The sequence below is a fragment of the Aquarana catesbeiana genome, linkage group LG03 (assembly GCF_042186555.1).
Source record: "Aquarana catesbeiana isolate 2022-GZ linkage group LG03, ASM4218655v1, whole genome shotgun sequence".
In the NCBI taxonomy this organism is placed as follows: Eukaryota; Metazoa; Chordata; class Amphibia; order Anura; family Ranidae; genus Aquarana; species Aquarana catesbeiana.
In genome coordinates this window covers 185,539,620-185,561,249 of record NC_133326.1, presented here as the reverse complement: position 1 = coordinate 185,561,249, position 21,630 = coordinate 185,539,620, and the positions used below count along the sequence as shown (strand labels likewise).

The 21,630-nt window shown below is 41.1% G+C and overlaps 2 protein-coding genes across 5 annotated transcripts in view; one reads left to right on the top strand and one right to left on the bottom strand.

Moving 5' to 3' along the window:
• The window catches only part of SLC26A5 (solute carrier family 26 member 5), a 149,898-nt gene extending 128,691 nt beyond the window's left edge, over positions 1-21,207 (top strand). For all 4 annotated transcript variants that reach the window (XM_073619613.1, XM_073619610.1, XM_073619612.1 and 1 more), the window contains exons 18-19: positions 9,686-9,740; positions 12,159-21,207. In XM_073619613.1, coding sequence (XP_073475714.1) covers positions 9,686-9,740; positions 12,159-12,334 — 231 coding nt within the window. In that variant the 3' untranslated portion in view covers positions 12,335-21,207. The remainder of the gene's footprint in view (positions 1-9,685; positions 9,741-12,158) is intronic.
• PSMC2 (proteasome 26S subunit, ATPase 2) overlaps positions 21,195-21,630 on the bottom strand; it is a 21,796-nt gene continuing 21,360 nt past the window's right edge. Inside the window, exon 12 of the mRNA XM_073619616.1 lies at positions 21,195-21,576. Within this exon, the coding sequence (XP_073475717.1) occupies positions 21,419-21,576 (158 nt within the window). The 3' untranslated portion in view covers positions 21,195-21,418. The remainder of the gene's footprint in view (positions 21,577-21,630) is intronic.

Here is a 21,630-nt window from a genome sequence, read left to right as displayed (position 1 = left end):
GACCCGAATAAGTTTGTGAGTATGGATGCTCATCCGTGGAAGGTGCAGAGGAACTCCTTCCATCAGCCACAGATGAGTATCAATACTTGCCAACTTATACAGGTCTGCTGGGAGTTTTGTCTTTTAATTGAGTTGAATCCAATTTGCTTTTTCTTTTACAAAGGGTTTTATTGATAATCATAGCAATTTCACAGTTTAACAGTGTAGATCATGCATCATGAATAAACATAACAAAAAGTTTAGCATCTTATAAATTAAGTAAGTATGCTAGTAAATCAGAGAAAAACAAAACAATAAGAATATAACAGAGGCTGAAAACAGTTTTGAAAGGGAGGTTAAAGAAGAGCTAGGGGCAGAGATTAGTTGAGAAGGGAGGAGTAAAGAATAGGGCGAAAGGAGAGAAGAGGAAGAAAGGGGGTAGGGTGGGTCCTCGCGGTGGGGAGCAAGAGTGCATTAAATCCGAAGAAGGGTGGTATCAAATCTAGTGGGTTTAGTATATTCGACCCATGGCCTCCATACCTTCAGGAACTTATCATGAGTGTCCGAAAGGACAGCGGTCAGCTTTTCATTAACCATTATATCGTCCATGCGATTCTTAACCACCTCATAACTTAGTGTCTGTGTCTTCCATGCCCTAGCTATCGTTAGTTTGGTTGCAGTAAAGAGATGCAGAGCCAGCTGGCGCTCCGGGCGAAGCAGCTCTGCAATTGGTTTGCAGAGAAGTGCCTCGAACGGATCCTTTTTGAGGTCAGCATGGAGTATTTTTTCAGAGGAGGGAGTAAACTCTAATCCATAACCTGCGTACCCTCGGACAGGTCCACCAGATGTGCGACATTGTGCCCTCCTGGGAGCACCCTCGGAAGCACAAGGGAGAGTAGGCTGGAATGAACCGGGCCAGTCTAGCAGGCGTGTAGTACCACTTGTAAAGTATCTTATAGGCATTTTCTAAAAAGATGACATTCTTTGAGCATTTGGATATTGCTAAAGTCATGACCTGCCAATCCTCCGGATCGAGCTGTTTTCCTAGTTCCCTTTCCCATTGAAGGTGACAGAGCCGTGTCGGTGTTTTTTTAGAGGTAATAATAGAGGAATAGATCAGTGATATTAAACCCGAGGTTTGGGGTCTTGCTCTGCAGAAGTTCTCGAAGGGGGTCAAAATATAAAGGGTCGGTTGATATTTTATAAGCCCCTGGAGAAAGTGACGAATCTGCAGGTAGCTATAGTGTTCGCGTAACGGAATATCGTGAGAGGAGCGTAGAGCCTCAAATGATATTATCCTGGTGGGGGTGAAAAAAGAGTGAATGTCCGTGAATCCGTTTGTCTTCCACCAGGAGAATTGCTGGGGGTTTTCGCAGCCTGGTAGGAACAATGGGCACTGGGGAAATTGAAGTAGGGGTAGATGAGGAGAAATCAGGCCGGCCGAATACTTTACCGAGTCCCACATGCGAAGGGAATGGGCCAGACATGGCCCCGTCACGAGAGGGCGATGTGTGGGAGGGAGCTAGGGCAATGAGGAGATTGGTGTTGGGTGTGAATCCACTAGGTCCATAGTGGCCCATAGCGGCATTTGGTGTTGTGCATGGAGTTGGGATAACGGGGCTATGTTTGCAGCTATATAGTAGGCTTGTAGGTTAGGGACTGAAAGTCCACCATTGATTCTGCGGGCATATAGTATTTGCTTATTGATCCTGGGGCGGGTAGAACCCCAGACAAATTTCAGGATTTTGCGCTGATGTATTCGTAGGATATGTGGCAGGATCGGGACTGGTAGGACTCTAAAGAAGTAGAGTAATTTCGGCAGGTATGTCATACGAATTGCCACGATCCTGCCAAACCAGGATAATGGGAGGTGAGTCCAGGAGGACAACATGTCCGTCAGCTTCTTAAGTATAGGAGGAAAGTTTGCCTTATAGAGTCCCAGGTAGGGTAATGAGGTCAGCCATTGGAACGTGAAGGTATTTTTTAAGGTTATCAAGTCTGAGGACCGAAGATTAATTGACATGGCTTTTGATTTGGTGGGGTTAACGGACAAGCCAGAAAGGGAGGCAAAAGAGTCTAGTAAAGAAAACAGGTTGGGTAGGGTGATTTTAGGGTTTGTTAGGGTTAGGAGAATATCATCTGCGAACAGTGATATCTTATGGGGTGTCCCTGCTATCTCAACACCAGTTATGTCCGGGTGGGATCGGATCGCCTCTGCCAAAGGTTCCATGGCCAAAATAAATAGGAGTGGGGAGAGTGGGCATCCTTGCTGAGTCCCCCTCCTGATGGAAAATGGAACTGATTCGAAACCATAGTATTTCACCCTAGCCTGGGGGGAATCATATAGTGCCATTACCCATTGCAAGAATGACGATCCGAAGCCATAGTGACTGAGTACCTTTGTCAGGTAAGGCCAGGACAAAGTGTCAAAGGCCTTGTTCATGTCAAGAGACAGTAACATAGTTGCTATAGACCGGCTATGGGCTGTGTGCTGAAGTTGTATTATACGTCTAATAGCGTCTCCTGCTTGTCTCCCCGGAATGAACCCCACCTGGTCTTTTTTGACCAGGCGTGGTAGGAAGGAGTTTAAACGATTGGCCAGGATCTTGGTCAGTATTTTAATGTCTACATTAATAAATGAGATGGGCCTAAACCAATTTGCTTTTTCATTGTCTTTTCAGCACCTGAGAGAGACTGTTCATCACTGTTTACCCTTTCGGTGGTTTTCGAAATTCAGATTATTTACGCGTTGTGTTTATTTGTATTGTTTTCACTTTGTGTATACACAGGCATCAGATATTTTGTATAGCTTTATGTGTTACAGGTCATTCCAATCTTGATCACACACCTGTTTCTAATTGTATTAGCTTTATACATTTTGTTTTCATTGAGTACATGTGTATATTTACACCCCCCTTTTTCTACACAGGCTAATTTTCTATTATTTTTCTGTAGTGTTCACTGTGAGTTTCCCCTACTTTTTACACATGGTCAGCACACCTTCACAACATCAATAACTTTTTTATTCCTGGTATTCAGGGATTTCATGTGCAGCAAACGATTAACTATTGGACTGTCAGTGCTTCCCTTTACTTCTGCACATCTGTATGAAAAACACCAGTCCTCTGAAGCAATCAATCAGATTCCAATCTCTTTACCATGGCCAAGACCAGAGAGCTGTCCAACGATGTCAGGGACAAGATTGTAGACCTATACAAGGCTGGAATGGGCTACAAGACCAGCGCCAAGCAGCTTGTTGAGAGGGTGACAACAGTTGCGATTATTCGCAAATGGAAGAAACAAAATAACAGTCAATCTCCCTCAATCTGGGGCTTAATGCAAGATCTCACCTCGTGGAGTTTCAATGCTCGTGAGAAAACATCCCAGAACTACACGGGAGAATCTTGTCAATGATCTCAAGGCAGCTGGGACCATAGTCACCAAGAAAACAATTGGTAACACACCAAGCCATGAAGTACTGAAATCCTGCAGTCCCCTTGCTCAAGAAAGCACATGTACAGGCCCATCTGAAGTTTGCTAATAAACATCTGAATGATTCAGAGGAGAACTGGGTAAAAGTGTTGTGGTCAGATGAAGTCAAAATCAAGCTCTTTAGCATCAACTCAACTTGCTATGTTTGGAGGAGGAATGCCGCCTATGACCCAAGGAACACCATCCCCACCGTCAAACATTGAGGTGGAAACATTCTGCTTTGGAGGGGGGGGGGGGGGGGGTTCTACTAAGGGGACATGACAACTTCTCCACATCAAAGGGACGATGGATGAGGCCATGTGCCTTCAAATCTTGGGTGAGAACCTCCTTCCCTCAGCCAGGGCATTGAAAATGGGACATGGATGGGTATTCTAGCATGACAATGACCCAAAACAAAAAGCACATTAAGGTCCTGAGGTGTGGCTTAGCCAGTTTCCAGACCTTAATCCTATAGAAAACACGTGGAGGGAGCTGAAGGTTCAAGTTACCAAACATCAGCTTCAAAACCTTAAAGCGGGGGTCCACCTATCTATCGTTTTTTTTTTTTTTTTTTTAAAGTTCATTCACAAACCTTTCTTCTCAGCATTACATACTCACATATTGTGTGTAATATGTCCGCCTGTGTCAGATTTCGTCGGAAAGAATAACTTATATTATTCACTGCAGGCGGTTTCCATCTTCATTGTGGGCATTTGAAGCCCACAAGCATTTATTTCCTGGATGTGGTGAATGCTGTGCTCCCAGCATTCACCGCTCGTTCCAGCACATGCTCAGTGGCATCCTGGGAAGCCTGAGACTAGCTCCCAGGAGTCTGGGAGAGGCTAGAAACACACCTACTCCCACGGGAGGAGAACCAGGAAGTGCAAAGAAGAATAGAAAAATAAAAGGTAATTACGGCGATTTAAATTTTTTTAAATGGCATGTCAGCATCTAGGCAAGGAAGAGAATACATACAGATAATGTTCAAAATTTGGGTGGAACCCCCCTTTAATGACTTGGAGAGGATCTGCAAAGAGGAGTGGGATGTGTGCAAACCTGGTGGCCATCTACAAGAAATGTCTCTGTGATTGCCAGCATGGGTTTTGCCACCAAGTACTAAATCATGTTTTGTGAAGGGGTCAAATACTTATTTCACTCAATAAAATGCAAATCAATTTAACTTTTTTGAAATGCGTTCTGGACTTTTTTGTTCTGTATCTCATTGTTACAATAAACCTACCATTAAAATTATAGACTGATCATTTCTTTGTCAGTGGGCAAACGTACAAAATCAGCAGGGGATCAAATACTTTTTTTCCTTACTGTAGATTGTAAATGCCAGTAGATTTAGAGATTTTAGCTTTAGCCTGAACGTCTACTTTAACTCATCTACTTCAAACGAACAAGCCGGAGCGCATTTCTGTCATTTCTATAGCCATAGATTGCCCATGGATAGTGTGGTATACTGACTTTGGTTGTAACAAACACGCTGTGGCCTTTGCTAGGTTGGGCAAATTTTGTTATTTCCAAAACAGCTCTTTCACCCTTCTGGCATTGACCACCTGGCTCTGAAAGCCAGGAGTATTTCGGCTTCAATTGTGACCATGCTTAAAGCTTGTAAAACAACTTTCCACAAAATGTATTATCGTACATTACTGGTGGGAGTCACTGGGGGTCTCCCCATGTGCCTTTTTTTTTTTTTTCCCCATTTGGGGGTAGAACAGCATCTGAGCCTTAGCACTATCAAGGATCAAGTGTCTGTCCTGTCTGTTCTTTTTCAAAGTCCTCTTGCTAACAGTTTTTTGCATGCATTGCTTCCCCTGTTCAGTCCCCACTCCCACCATGGGATTCATATCTACTATTGTCTGTATTACAAAGACCCCTGTTTGAATCTATTCAGCATTGTTATCCTGTAAGTTAGCCTTTCATATAGCCATTACTTCAGCTAGAAGGGTTAGTATTATCAGCATCGTCCTTCAAGGAGTCCCATTTGAGACCTCATTTAATGCTTTTGTTTTTGTTTTTGTTTTTGTTTTTGTTTTTTTTTGTTTTTTTGTTTTTTTTTGTTTTTTTTTTCTTATTGTTGGCCTGCTTTACTTGTGCTTTAGTGTGGCCACTCCTCAGTTTGGACTACCTTTTGGATGGACGTTCATTGATTTCTTATTTTCAATAAAGCTGTGTCCCTCAACAGCTGATAAAGAAAATGTAATTTTTGTACTAACTCCCCCCCCCCCCCCCCCCCCCCCCCGCCCTCCTTTCCAACATATGCAGTCTTGCTTTGGACTGCTTGCTACAACAGAGCAGGTGTGAGGTGGTAGGGTTTATCAGTGAAAGGACAAGATCAAACAGGGCTCAGTGCAAAGATGGGAAACGGTTTGTTTGTGGAATGCAATGAAGTACCAGTGAAACGTTTACTGCACAAATCTGTGGCAATATGTAGCAAAGAAAAAATTGTCCCTGCATATGGTGGAGTCACTGGAAGACACACTGCTACAAAGTCCCCCCCTCCCCCACCACTACAAAGCTCACCCTCCATCAGTGGCGTACCTAGCACATTTTGCACCTAGGGCCCATCATTTTTAACCCCCATCCAAAAAACAGCAAGAGGAAATTTAATGGCACGCAGCATGCTGCACCAGATTGTAGGCGTGTTCGAATTGTGGGCGCGTTAAAACCCTGGGTGCATTTGGAGCCGAGCACAGATGTCACATTTGGGAGCAATGGCTGTGTCTGTGCAGTCACTGCATCCCAATTGACTTTAAGTGCTAACTTACACTTGCTTATACTTTAGCACACAGTAGCCTCCCTGGCGGTATGATTATGTCAGATTTTTGCGTCTCAAAGCGGTACAATTATTTTGCATAGAAATTTGGCATTTTATATTGTAGGCCTGTAATACTGCACTTAAATCTGTCCAAACAAGAGTCTAGTAGACGTCCCGGGTATGATAAAGTTTGAAACACAAAATCATAAATTATAATATAATAAATAACTATAAATAATTATACAAAATAATATAATAATAAAATTAATTTCCCCACGATCCACTATCACTCAATTCTGCAAGTGTTCTAATTTACTATCAGTGTTTTCTAGCTGGTCTAAAACCACTTTTGACGTAAAGGGACACTTTTTAGTTGCTATGTACAATCTCGTTTCCAGGCAGAAAGAACAGTATATATAATATAAAACTCCATGAAGGGCACTGGACCAAGCACTAGGGACAAAAGGGATGTGAAATGATTTCATACAGTAATGTAATCTGTAAGATTACAGTTTACTGTATGTTATGAATTTTAAATTTTTTTTATTTGCTGCCGGGCTCCACCCCTGTGCGTCGCGACGCGACGCTCGCAGGGAACGGAGCCCGGCACACAGGACATCGGGGCAGAGGACACAGCCCGCAGACACAGCGGGGGGACATCGCAGGATCCTGGGGACAAGGTAAGTACACTGCACCAGGATCCTGCACTGCAATCCCGAGTGTGGCTCGGGGGTTACCGCTAATGGTACTGAAATTTAACCCCAAGCCACACTCGGGAAAACTGCCAGGGAGGTTAAAGCGCCTACCACTTCAGTGTGCTTTTTTTGGGAAAAAAAATTTTCAACATGCTTTTTTGATGTATTTTTGATGCTTCGGTGGTGCTTTTTTGAAGCTTGGCAGATGCTGTGTGTGTGTGTGTTTTGGAGAAATTGCAGGAATATACACACACACACACAAAGCGGAGCTGAAGCTGAATAAAAGCCTCTCAAAGCTTCTGGTGCTTCAAGCAAGCTTGTCATAGGCTTCTGTGGTGGCTTTGAATACCACTAAACATTGGGTACAATTTTTGATACGCTTACAGTGTAAACATGACTGTAAGCTAACCATTTTATTTAGTGACAAGAGCTGACTAGCGTTCAGAGAGCTTTAAAAAAGCGTGTCCAATGCCATGTTTTGAAGCAAGTGTAAATAAGCCCTTAAGGGGCACAGATGCTTGCTTATGCCTCTTGTGAACAAGGCCTAATTGTTATGTGGGTTAGATAGCTGTATAAAGGAGTTGTTGGATATTTAATACATTTTTCACACAACCTGTCTCTGCGCTGTTTGGCATTACTTGCAAAAATTCATAAATGCCCCCATATATGTTGTGAACTCACAGGGCCCAGGCAGGCTCTCCCTTAGTCCAGGCTTTAGGTCCAAGCTTTTCCTCCCTGAATTGAGCAGGGCCTCCAGGCATCCTCTTTCTTAGTCCAGGTCATTCATACACCTGCTGTCCTAGCCCAGGAAACCTGCTTTACAGCCCCATCTCCTAGTCTGTGGCCTCCTTTGCACACTCCCCTTTCCTAGTCCAGAGCCTTCTTCCACACACACCCCCTTCTAGTCTAGGGGCCTTCACCACACAAACCCCCTCTCCTAATGTAGGGCTTACAGTTTCAGGCAGGCTTTCCCCTTAAAATTTGTGCTACAGGTATTTAGTCCCGACTAGAGTCACGAAGATGCATCCCCTGCCTGTTTTCGTGTTGTGGCCAGATGAGTACCATTTATCATATCTGTTGGCAATGTCCCATAGTCACTAGGTTTTGGATTCAAATGTTCAATTTGGTGTATTCAGTGACGGGAGTTGATCTCCCTTGATTATGTGAACAACAAGCTTAACTGAAACATGGTTAACGACAGAATTATCTGTATTTCTCCGCAATCCTACTAAGAAATTTGATGCGACATGGGATCCATGGATACAATATTTATCGGCTCCTTAAAGGCGTTGTAAACCCTCACTGTTTTTCACCTTAATGCATTCTGTGCTGCAGCACCCCCCCTTTTTTCGTACCTGAACCCGATCGTTCTAGCGATGGAGAAGAGTACAGCAGCTCCAGTCGCTGTCTTGGGTCCTCATTGAATAGATTGATAGCAGCAGGAGCCATTGGCTTCCACTGCTGTCAATCAAATCCAGTGACACAGGAGCCGGAGGGTGAGGCCGAGTTCTGCTGTCTGTGTCAATGGACGCAGTAGCAGCACTCAGGAGCGCGCCCGCAAGAGTGCCCCCATGGAATGCGGCTCTCTGTGGGGGGCACTCGAGAAGAGAAGAAGCCAGGAGCGCCGCAGGGGGCCCCAGAAAAGGAGGAGGGACCTTTACAATCACTTTGAGTCTCTGGTCCTCCTCTCTCCTTTCTCTTGTATTTTTCTTTTCTGGTCTATTCATTTCCTTCCCTTTTTTTTTTTTTGTGACTATATTATGTTTGATATCTTGGTTACCCTCAGGATACTTTTGACAAGAAATATGGTCCCGCATTGAAGATACTCTTGGGAGTGAAAACAGTGTCCTACTCTCACGGGTCTCCCTTCCTTCCTTTTTCCCCTTCTCCCCTCTCCCTCGTAATGGTAATCTTGTGGCCATTAGGAAAGGTCCTGGGGACATGGGGCACACCTTTCTAGGGAAGTTCTGCAGATGGCAGGTGACACTGATCGAGCTGGCTGGGCTGGAGTAAAAGAGAAGAACATTTATACAAACCATTTACAGCAGCGGCCATGGTGTCCATTCATGGCACCTCTAGTGGAGATAGTTAGGGCATTCAAATACCTTTAATATAAGGTGGGAACATGGCACCATATCAACATGCTGCTTAGAATGCTCTGTTTCAATGGCTCTTCATCCAGTCCAGGACTGCTCCTCTCACTGTACAGTCAATGGAAATGCAAAAGCAGCTTCAGGGTTCATTCACACCTGGTGCGGTGGGACTGCGTTGGATCGCTATTCCTGTGCAGTCCCACCACACGACATAGAAAAATTCCTTTCAGTTCACACCACTGCGTTGTGGTGTGGTGTGCTGAAAGAGTAATGCAAGCAGTACTTTTTTTCCTCGCAGTGCAAGGCAGTCCACCACCTCACACCACACAGCAGCCAATTGAACTTAATAAATGTGTCTGTGTGAATAAGACATAAAACAGGTTGGTGTAGCATAGAAAGTAAAATGGAAGTCAACTGCAGGTCAAATGCTTCTGTCAGTACAATCTGAATGAGTTCAGAAGCATCCTAGGATATAAAGAGATGATCATATGTTTATTCATAGGAGTGCATTGCTGTCCGATTTTGGACGGCGAAAAATGAAAAACATACAGATGGAACGCCCGTGTGAAAGGGGCCTTAAACTGATCTCAAATACACCTGAAAGCTGCATCTGCCCATTAACACAAGTCCAGAGTCTATTATCAGACACTAAAGCTGTCCTTTTTTATTTCTTTTTATGATAGATTATTAAGGAATACAAAGAAATTGGAGTTGATATCCTCCTCTCTGGTTGCAATGGTAAGTTCTATATCTGTACATGTGCCAGGAATAGGTTATACAATGACTGGAAATGGTACATGCACTTATTCCCAAATGAAACCATTTAACCAACCCGGTTAAACTGCATGCTTTTCAAACTGTACAGTCCACCAAACAATAACCCACACTAGAGGAAAAGTGGAAACATTTTTTTCAAGTGAAATAAGATATATCCGACTAATCGGCAAATGCAGTTATGTTTAATATACGATCACTATTCTGTATACCTCCAATTTATTATACAGTGGAACCTTGGATTTACGAGCATAATCCGTTCCAGAATGCTTGTAATCCAAAGCACTCGCATGTCAAAGCGAGTTTCCCCATAGAAGTCAATGGAAATGAAGATAATTTGTTCTGCATTGACTTCTATTGCATGCAATACCGCATGTGGCCAGAGATGGGAGAGCGCCAGAGAGCCTCGGAAATACTCTGGGACAGCTCGGCTGAACTCGGAAAGGCTCAGGAACGGAGTATTTCCGAACCGTTCCGAGTGTCCCCAGCGCCCCCGCGGTACTGCACACCCCATTGGCTTGAATCCTGCTCGTTTTGCGAGACAACACTCGCAAACCGAGTCAGGATTTTTTTAAAAAAAGTTGCTCGTCTTTCAAAACGCTTGTTAACCGCGTTACTCGTAAACCTAGGTTCCACTGTATAACTCAACCCAACTTGTAAAACCTTATGTTAAGTCTCACTTTTATTGATCCTTCTTTACATTTTCAATTCTTTTGTTTACAAATAAAACCAAGAACAGCGCCAAAAATATTGGTGAATGGTGCAACTTGTGCAAACAAGTGAAGCGTCAATACAATAATATGTGAAAACATACACTTTTGTACAAATATCTTCATTGTGAATCTGGTGCTCACGTCTATAAAAAAAAAAAAAAAAAAATCTTTATATGTAGAAAAAAATGAAAGTGCGTATATTCAATCTCAAATAAATATAGTTTACAAATAAAGTGCAACTGTGCAAAAAATAAAGTTCATATTCCCAATGTCAGTCAAAAATATGATCCAAAAGTGCATCTATTAAAAAAAGTCAGTATTTCCAATCCCACATCGAATTTAAAGGCAAAATCGTAATCCAACAATTCATGTAATTGTACACCCGATGTGCTCCTTCATCATAATTCCTAAAGTAACTCAGCAGAAAATGTAGCTGGTCAGATTATAAACCAGCAACAGCGCTTTTTGTGTTTGTATATCAGGCAAATCCCCTCTCCCACGTGCTGTCTTTGATGTGTCCTCTTGTCAGTTTCTCTCCCAAATGGATGGAAGGATTTTTAGGAGGAAGAAAAAAAAGATCTCCATAGCGTAATACCGTTAAAATATTGCTTATTTATTAAAACTTTTTAAAAGCACTCACATTTCACAAGTGTCTGCCCAACACTAGGGAACAAAAGCATTATGATTGTATATAATTATCCGCTCCAGCTGCAGTCTTAAAAGCCGCGAACCCGATCACAGAAACACCCGATGTTGTCAGCGTCCTAGCCCCACCCTACTAGCTTTGTTATACAACGTCCTCACATCCTGTCGGGCAGACACTTGAAATGTGAGCGCTTTAAAAAAGTTTTAACAAATGAGCATTATTTTAACAGTATTAACCTATGGAAATCTTTTATTTTTTTCCTTTCTCCTAAAAATCCTTCCATCCATTTGGGAGAGAAACTGACAACAGGCCTCGTCAAAGACTGCTCAGGGGGAGAGGGGATTTGCCTGATATACGACACAAAAAGTACTGTTGCTGGTTTTATAATCTGACTGGCTACATTTTCTGGTGAGTTCCTGTACTTCAGGACTTATGATGAAGGAGCACATCGGGTGTATAATTACATGAATTTTTGGATTACGGTTTTGCCTTTTAAATTCGTTGTGGGATTGGAAATATGGACTTTGATTTTTTTGAATAGATGCACTTTTGGATCATATTTTTGACTTCAATTGGGAATATAAACTTTATTTTTTGCACAGTTGTACTTTATTTGTGAACTATATTTATTTGAGATTGAGTGAGTATATGCACTTTCATTTTTTTTTTCTACAGATTTTTTTTTTTAGATGTGAGCACCAGATTCACGTTTAAGATATTTGTTTGCAAAAAAGTGTATGTTTTCACATATTATTGTGTTGACGCTTCACTTGTTTACACCGAGGATATACACATTGTTACATGTTAAGATAATTTTGCTAGCAATAGCACAATGTTCACAGGGTTTATTGATTTGTTTCACATGTGTTAATTGCAATTTATTTTGTTTAGCCTGGTTATTTTGAATCCGAAACTTCTTTTAGCTATTGTTGGGATAAATTATTTTATATGTATGGCATAATTTGCATATTGATTTAAATTAAAATAATCCTTAAATGTATTATTGATGATTTTATTCAACAGGGGTGGTTGTACAAGATCTAACCAGGCTGAATTTCTTTGATAAGAATATAAGAAGAGACATAATTTTTCACAGTATTCACGATGCTGTTATCCACTGCAAATTTAGAGCTTCATCCTTGGCTCTCACATCTTCAGAAGAGCAGGTCTTGAGCTCTGACACACCAAGCCAGGTCTGATGTTCCCAAAATGTGTGTCCTGATTGCCTCAGATCCTACTAGCAAATACAAAGGAGATTTTTTCTTTTTTTTATCTTTAGATATTAACTTGGAAGTCCCGCTTTGTTCAGGCACTTTAAACTGCTATAAGGCTCAAGGGCTGGTTTGATTGCTGGCTTAATACAGCCCCTGTTACATACCTATAAGCCAGTATGGCTTATAAAGTTTGTTTTATATTTTGCCCCTATAAAATGGTTTAAAAGACATCTATACCATGGGAGCAACTTTAGCTATATATATATATATATATATATATATATATATATATATATTATTACCATTTTATCGCCCTTACATTTTTGGCTTTCAGTTGCACTTTTCTACGTTTTAATATTCGTGCTCTGTCTTGAGTACATCTCCATTTCATGTTCCAGTGTCTCACTACGTGTGGTTTGAGCAGATGGCATGGGTGCTGATGACATGATGTGTATCGGCTGACACCCACTCAGTGGAGTGATGAGTTGACTTTTCTTACAGAATTTGGTTGGAATGTTCACTTATTTTAAAACCAAAAAAGAAGCACATTCCTAGCCTGTAAATGATGAAAATCTCAATAAGATGAGCAAGGACTGAAACCATTAAGTAGAGAAGTCTCGGTACCTCCAAATAATGATCACTACATATTTGGGTTTTTTTTCATATACTTTATACTAGGTGCACAGTTAATGATGTGCATTATTTGTAGTGGTCCATGTAAAGTCATAGCATTAGACACTAACAGCAAACACAGAAGCCTTAATAATTCCGCACTACTGTGACGCTCCTCACCCAAATCGCCAGTTCTTGTACTTTGCACCGTTATGTTGAAAATAGGAAAGCTATTTTCATCAGGATGGGCTCAATGATTGTGTATGTATAAGTAGTTTCCTGTTACATGTTTTAAGGGTTTTAAATTTATTTTGTTTACATGGTGTATTACTGGACTTTTTTTTTTTTTTTTAACTTAACCAAAACTAAAGGATCCACATTACTAGAAATCATTTTAGTAATGCTCTTGGATCCTGAACTTAAACAGTGTTGCAGTGTAACTATCTATGTTTTCTACACCTGTACAAATGGCAGTAGTGTGTATATTTATTTGTCTTGGGATTCATTCACACAATGTTTGCTATGCTACAGTGTACCTGCAGGTGCATGTGCTGAGTGCCGGTGCATTTGATAACCGATCAAAGACAAACTGAAATTGTCAGTTACAGCTGTATTAAGATGTCTCTCCTATATAATATTGACCTGGCCTAAAATGGTGTAATAGTGCTAAAGCGAACATGCTTTTATGTGTCTACACCTACCTGTTTTAGTCTTTAGACTGATTTCGGAGTGGCGCTTTCTGGATCCTAGATATAAGCTGTGCATGGGACTTTGACTCCTGCTAAAGGAATACTCAAGCCTTGCCCATGATGGTACTAAACCCCTCTCACTGTTATTAAGCTGTCAAATGCCCAGCAATCCAAAGTCCTTGATTACATGAGCTTCAGCTTGTGTAAGAGACGTGAGTTGAACAAGGTTTTTTAATTCATTTGTAAAGCTTTCAGAAAACTCCAGACTGCTTGGCTGTAGCCTTTCCAGTTTGGGGTAACATAATAGGAGGCAGACTGAAGCTGGTCGAAGGCTTTGCAAATGCTTGCTGTACTCACTGTTCTTAAACAAGTGGAATCCCATATAGACATGGCCTACTGAACCCTGAAACTCTGACATTTAACAGTTCAGTAACAAGGGGTATGGCTTAGCAACAGAAAAGGGTGTGCATAAATCTCTCCCATATACAATATGGAACTAAAATACTGGGGGCTCAAAAAAAAAAAAGGGGGGGGGGGGCAGCACATGGTTTAACTTGAATTTGACTTTAGCTCTCTTGTTATCTAGGGAAAATTTAAGGATAGGTCAGGTTCACTTGAAGGTCTGTATTTGTAGTTGCAGAATGTATCCAGTATGTTCAGAGGTCAGGTACGTACTTCAGACAGTCTCTGGTATGCTTAGGAGGTCAGACGGCCACTTCAAAATAGTTCCCAGTATGGTTAGGGGGAAGTCCAGTGGGCAATTAAAATTAAACCTGTACTATAAGAATATGGTGGCTGCTATTACTTGCCTCCCCAGCTGAGAATGCTAGGTTTTTGGCTTTCATTTACCTCCAATGACCTAGTGTGCACTTTAAAAAAAAGTCAGAGTAATCCGCATGCTTGTTTAAGGAGACACTGTTGTCATCGAGAAACACTTTTTTTCAAGCTGCTTACATAGATGACATGTTTACAACTAGCATTTATTTATGTTGTCCTTGCAATGCAATCCATCATGCATTTTGTTAGTAATAACAATGTAATTTTCTTCTGGCAGGCTTCACGGCTCCCTTCCTAGCCTGCTGCCTGTGAAGCCTCCAGCACAGTGGAGTGACAGCAGCGAATAGGTTGAGTTTTTGTTGCACTGATAATGGGCAGGGATTCTCCCATGTACAGCTTCAGGTGTTGAGCTTCACATACAGCGGCCAGTCACCTTGGTGACATCAAGGCCTACTAAAGAAAGCCTCCAACACCCTGAAAAGGGTCAGAGGGTGAAGAAAACTACAGGGCTATTACTGGTAAAATGTATGTGTTGCTATAGTAAAGGTAGCATCTGTAAATGCAAATTACAAACATTTGATGTATATGAGTAACATAAGTGTTCTGTAATGACAGATGTCTCTTTAAAATATCTGTTACATCACTGGCTGTTGGATTGCCACAGATAGGCTCCTCTCAGGATAGAGAAGAGGATGGTAGTATCACAGGAAGAGGGCAGTGCCAGTGATCGTGGGGTGGCAATTGCAGGGATCAGTGCCCCCCAGCACCAACACAAGGGGTGGTGAGGGCCTGGTGAGTATATCTGCCTTCACTAGGTAAGGGTAAGAATGGGTTGGGAGAAAAAATAGTTTTTGACCAGAGTGACGGTCGTTGCAATACTTTGTCACATCGTATTTGCGCAGCGGTCTTACAAGTGCTCTTTTTTTGGGAAAAAATACACTTTTTTAAAATAAAAAATTAGACCACCGTAAAGTTAGCCCAATTTTTTTCTATATTGTGAAAGATCATGTTATGCCGAATAAATTGATACCCAAAATGTCATGCTTCAAAATCGCGCCCACTCGTAGAATGGCAATAAACGTTTACCCTTAAAAATCTCCATAGGCGACGTTTAAAAAAAATTCTACAGGTTGTATGTTTTGAGTTACAGAGAAGGTCTAGGGCTAGAATTATTGCTCTCGCTCTACCGATCATGGCGATACCTCACATGTGTGGTTTGAACGCTGTTTTCATATGTGGGCGCTGCTCACGTATGCGTTCGCTTCTGCACGTGAGCTCGGCAAGGTGTTTTTTTTTTTTTTTCTTATTTATTTTACCTTTTTATTTTTACTGTTCTTTAAAAAAAAAAAAAAATTGCCGCTTTTATTCCTATTATAAGGAATGTAAACATCCCTTATAACCACCTCAATACCGGGCCTATTCTGGCACTTCTCTCCTACATGTAAAAATCATAATTTTTTTGCTAGAAAATTACTCAGAACCCCCAAACATTATATATGTTTTTTTTTAGCAGACACCCTAGGGAATTGCAACTTTGTATCTCGCACAGTATTTGCGCAATAATTTTTCAAACTCCTTTTTTTTGGAAAAAAAAATGGTTTCATGAATTAAAAAATAACAAAACAGTAAAGTTAGCCCAATTTTTTTGTATAATGTGAAAGATGATGTTACGCCGAGTAAATAGATACCTAACATGTCACGCTTTAAAATTGCGCACAATCATGGAATGGCGCCAAACTTCATAACTTAAAAATTTCCATAGGCGACGCTTTAAAAACTTTTACAGGTTACCAGTTTAGCGTTACAGAGGAGGTCTAGTGCTAGAATTGTTGTACACGCCCTAAAGCACGCGGGGATACCTCACATGTGTGGTTTGAGCGGCGTTTACATATGTGGGCGGGACTTGCGTGTGCATTCGCTTCTGAGCGGGAGCTACCGGGGACAGGGGCGTTTTTAAATTTTTTTTTTTTTTTTACTTAATTTTTTTTATTTTTACACTTTTTTTTATTACTTTTATTCCTATTACAAGGAATGTAAACATCCCTTGTAATAGGAATCTATGTGACAGCTCCTTTTTATGGAGAGATACGGGGTCAATAAGACCCCACATCTCTCCTCCAGGCTGGAAAGCATGAGATCGGAAACATTTTTTTTTACCAATCTCATGCTGACAGCCGCGACCGCGGCTTCGGTTATTTCCGGGTACCCGGGCGTGACGTCATAACATCGCGCCCGGGCCTCCGACGGTCATAGATGATCTCTATCGTCCTCATCCGGCGCCGGCCGATTCATTCTCCGGGCTCCCGATGGCACGGGAGAGCCCGGAGAAGCACCAGATGGCGGCGGGAGGGGGGGCGTCCCCTCCCATCGCCTATAAGAACTATCAAGCGGCGGAACTGCCGCTATGATCATTCTTATCGTGCACAGAATCGCTGGCTGAAAATAATGATATCTGAATGATGTCTGTAGCTACAGGCATCATTCAGATATCACCCCACAAAGTACAGGACGTTTATATACAGTGGCCGGTTTTGAAGTGGTTGATAGAAAAAAAAACAAGCATGACAGGCCCTCTTAAAGATGCAGGGTCAAAAAGACCTCAGATCTCATATTTACACTAAAATAAAATAAAAAATGAAATGTCATTTAAAAAAAAAAAAAAAAAAAATGTTGCTTTAAGAGCTATGGGTGGAAGTGATGTTTTGACGCTGCTTCCACTCTGCAAAGGTATAGAGACGGGTGGGGGCCATCTTCCCCTCACTCGTCTGCATACCAAGCCAGGAAGAGGACTCGATCACCTCAGCCACTACTGACAGCTCTGGTAAGCGGGAGTGGGCTGCAGAGACCACTTTTATCGGAAACCGGACCGTTCACTGAAGAAGGGGATAAAAGGGTTATGGTAGCTAGCTGCTGTCATAACAAAGATATCTCTCTTCAAAATGCTGACGTATAACAGCGTGAGCCAGTCTGGAAGTGGTTAAGCAGTTTAAAACGTAGAACAATGTTAATATTTAAGGATGGCTATCAAACTTCTCTTTTAAAAAAGTGCTTTTTTTTTTTTTTTCCATTAATTACATTTTCTTAGTCTAAATAATAATCCGAGCAACAGATTGACAGTGTTTTGATGCTGAATTGTCACAAGTTTTGAAGGATCTTGCCACATTTTCAGTACCCCCTGATGGACCTACTGTCCCCTTGGTCACTAGCACAATATGTAACAATTGTGAAATCGCAGTGTCAGGATTTATTCATACAGCTGCCCCCTGCATGTGCACATTTGATGTGTTTTACTTCCTCAGATTTGCTTTAGACACAATTGAATTAAATTTTCATGATTGATAGAGTTGTGGAACTCCTCAAACTATTTAGTACGAATGGTTTAAGAAAATCTTCCTTCTGTTTTTTTTTGGACACAAACCCTTTAACGCACACGGATAACGGAAGAGTCACAGCTCCTTTCCTGCATATGTATTCTGGGTCACTGGTTCAAACTGGTAAAGCCAATGGATCAGCATGACAACTGCCATAGGTCATCAGTAAAGTTATCTTTTAAGGTCTTTTTACATGGGAATCATCAGGTCACTTTTTTTTTTTTTTTTTTTTTGCAAAGAAACTGATGACAATGGATTCAAGTTACATTAGTTTAATTTACACATCTGTTTTTGCACTTTCTCTCTTACCCCCACAATGAATGGCATCAGCTTTTCAGATTAAGAAAAAAAAGGGGACTTGAATGTAGGCAGTGATTATGTTTTTATATCTGCAAGTCTAAAGGAATGAATCGCTGTCTGTTTTTCATCTAAAAGCAGGCAAATAGAATGTCCATGTGAAAAAGCCCTTAAGCCCTGGTTCACACCAGTGCAGCTTTGAAATCACGCTTTCAAAGTTGCAGATCAGTGCAACTTCTTTGCGGCTTGTGACTTCATTTAACAGAAGTCAATGCAAGCCGCAATGAAATTGCAGAAAAGTAGTACAGGAACTTTTTTGAAATGGTGCAATTTGCTATGCGATTAAATTGCATGAGAAATCACACTGGTGTGAACCAGGTCTAAGCTTGTATTTTTAGTGAATATATATGCTAAACTAGTGACGCTCAACCCTGTCCTCAAGTACCCCCAAAAGGCCATGTTTGCAGGTTTTCCTTTATCTTGCATAGGTGCTTTAAATCAGAGTCAATGGTTTGGTATTTTGGACAACTATTTTATCTAAGAGAAATTCCTGAAACATGTCCTGTTGGGGGTACTTGAGAACCACTGTTCTAAACCACCCATATGAAGTTATCCCAACAACAAACCGGCAAGGCTGTAGAGTCCTCGTTTCTTATACCCCCACATAATACTTTATCATTAAAGCAGACCGTAGCCTCCCTGGCGGTATGATTGTCAGATTTTTGCGTCTCAGAGCGGTACAATTATTTTGCATAGAAATTTGGGGGTTTCTATTGTAGGCCTGTAATTCTTAGCAATAACCCACTTAAATCTGTCCAAAAAAGAATCTAGTAGATATCCCAGGTATGATAAAGTTTTAAAAACAAAATCATAAATTAAATTATAAAAAATGAAATTATTTTCCCCACGATTCACTATAGCTCAATTCTGCAAGTGTTCTAATTTACTATCACTGTTTTCTAGCTGGTCTAAAACCACTTTTGACGGGAAGGGACACTTTTTGGTTTCTATGGACAATCTCCAGTTTCCAGGAAGAAAGAACAGTGTATATATAATATAAAACTGCATGCAGGGCATTGGACAAACCACTAGGGACAAAATGGATGTGAAATAATTTCATACAGTAATGTAATCTGTAAGATTACAGTGTACTTTGTTATGATTTTTGAATTTGCTGCCGGGCTCCGCCCTGTGTGACACTCGCAGGGAACGGAGCCCGGCACAGAGAGGCTTCGGCGGAGGATAGAGCCCACGGACACAGCGGGGGGACATCGCAGGATCCTGCAATCCCGAGTGTGGCTCAGGGTTACTGCTAATGGTGCTTAAATTTAACCCTGAGCCACACTCGGAAAAACCGCCAGGGAGGTTAACCCAAAAATCAAACTTGATTGAGAGATATATGTATATTTATATTTTTACTCCCCAAGCCAATTCAAATCAGTGTACACCCCCCCCCCCCCCACTAGGAAGCGAGTATCTTTCTTCACTAGGTGGGGGATGACAGCCCCTTGGGAAATGCATCACATACCCCAGGAGGACAGCCTCTCCAGAATCCATTGGCCTGGCGCAGCCGCTCTCTAGTAGTAGAGGTTGGTTGAGTAATCGCAAAGAAACAACTAACTCCTGAATCAGGGATGGCAGTGTGTGGGGCCTGCACTGGACTTTATAGGATAGTAAATGTGTTTTTAAAAGTCAGCAACCACAGTACGTGTAGCTGCTGACTTTTGCTCTTTGAAGGAGGTTGTAACCCCGCAGTGTAAAAAAAAAAAAAATACCACACCTGTAAGAAAAATGAGCTAGTATGGATCTCATAGCTCATTATGAAATACTTACCTTAGAACATAGCCCTGTAGTGGCGCCCGTGGGCTCCGGCCCTGTGATTAGCTGGAACTGTGATGACATCATGGCACAGGCAAACATTCCTTCAGAGCTCATGCACCGATTCAGCGGTGTATTACAGTGAGTCTCTTAAACTGTGCAAGTTTTAGGAGATATTTACAGTACCTATTAGGGAAGGCTTACCTATACGTACATACAAACAAACCAGGGGAGTTTACTTCCTCTTTAAACCCTTCAGAGCTTGAGGTATTTTGTGCCTTCAAGGGATTTTTTTTTTTCCCTCAAAAAGGCTTTAAGCCTTTTTTTTTTTTTTAAACGGTAGTCTTTTGACCCGGTACATTTCTTTAGTATCTGCACCTTAACAAATGGGAGCTCTCAGTGGTTAGCAGCCTCTTTTCCTGTGGCCATGGTAAGAACAGGTTGTTTGCATTGCACACTGATGTGCCACTCCTGTATTACATGTACAGATCCGGTACCTTTTCTTTTATACGTGCGGCTAGTGGATTTTGAGGTGTTTGTTTTCTTTCACTATAAAGTTCTATTTAGAGAGCCTCAGTCCTCAAAAGCCACTACCAGCACAGGGTTCCTGTTTTTTTTTTTTTACAAAGCCACAGGTAAACTATCAGCTCCTACAGAAGCAAAATGTTACTATTTATTACTGCTACCTGGAAAAGTAGAAAGAAATGCACTCTGTAGGTTACAAGCTAAGAAAAAAATGGGCATCATGCCTAAAAGGCAACTCAAGGAAGAACAATTCTTATTGTTCAGAAAAAATGATTACACCCCCCTTTCTTGTTTACAGGGGTAAGGGGGGAAAAATAGAAATCTGAGAAAGAAAACTGGATGTATAAAGGGCTGTATTTTTGCTTTAGACTCTTTTTTTTTTTTTTTAATGCAAGAGGCCCCATTCACTTAGTGCTTGATGCGTCAGTTTGTGAAGTAGATTACTAAACCTTCACAAAACAGGTTGTTCAATATGGTAAATCTATATATATATATATTGTTTTAAATAATTTTTATATTGTTGGTGAAAAAGCAGTTATATCTAAGCTGTAAGAAAAAAGTGCTAAATTGATTATGAAGTTATGTTTACTTCATTATTTTAAAATTGTTGGTGCGTTTTATTTGCCGATAGTATATTTTTCTAGATATATATATTTTAATGTTAAATACTAAAAGTAAAGTTGCCTTCTTAGAAAAAGAATGTGCTGAAAGAATGACATATGGACAAAATGTTTTTACAAATCAAAATAAAAGTGATTTGACAGCAAAATGTAATGTTTGGTTTATTGATAAACATTTACAAAGCTCTTTGCAAGTCACTCTAAACTGACCGAAATCAGGAACAAAACGTAAAGATTTTATTAGTTATGTTGCAGGGAATGATAATTCTACCCAAAACAGACACCATAGCAACATGTCATTTTCAATCTCCATTGACCAGAAGTAATTGTGGTCTGGAAAAACTATTTCACATACACAGTTTAATTGTAGGTCATGTATCTGGGTGTAGCACTGAACTTTGCATAGGACTTGATGACCTTATTTACAGCCTCCAGAAAATCCTTCTCTGTTGCAACTTTGCGACGTGCTCTGATGGCAAACATTCCAGCCTCAGTGCATACACTTCGGATTTCAGCTCCTAGTTAACAAACACATTTATAATAAATAAAATGATATATATCTATTTGCATAG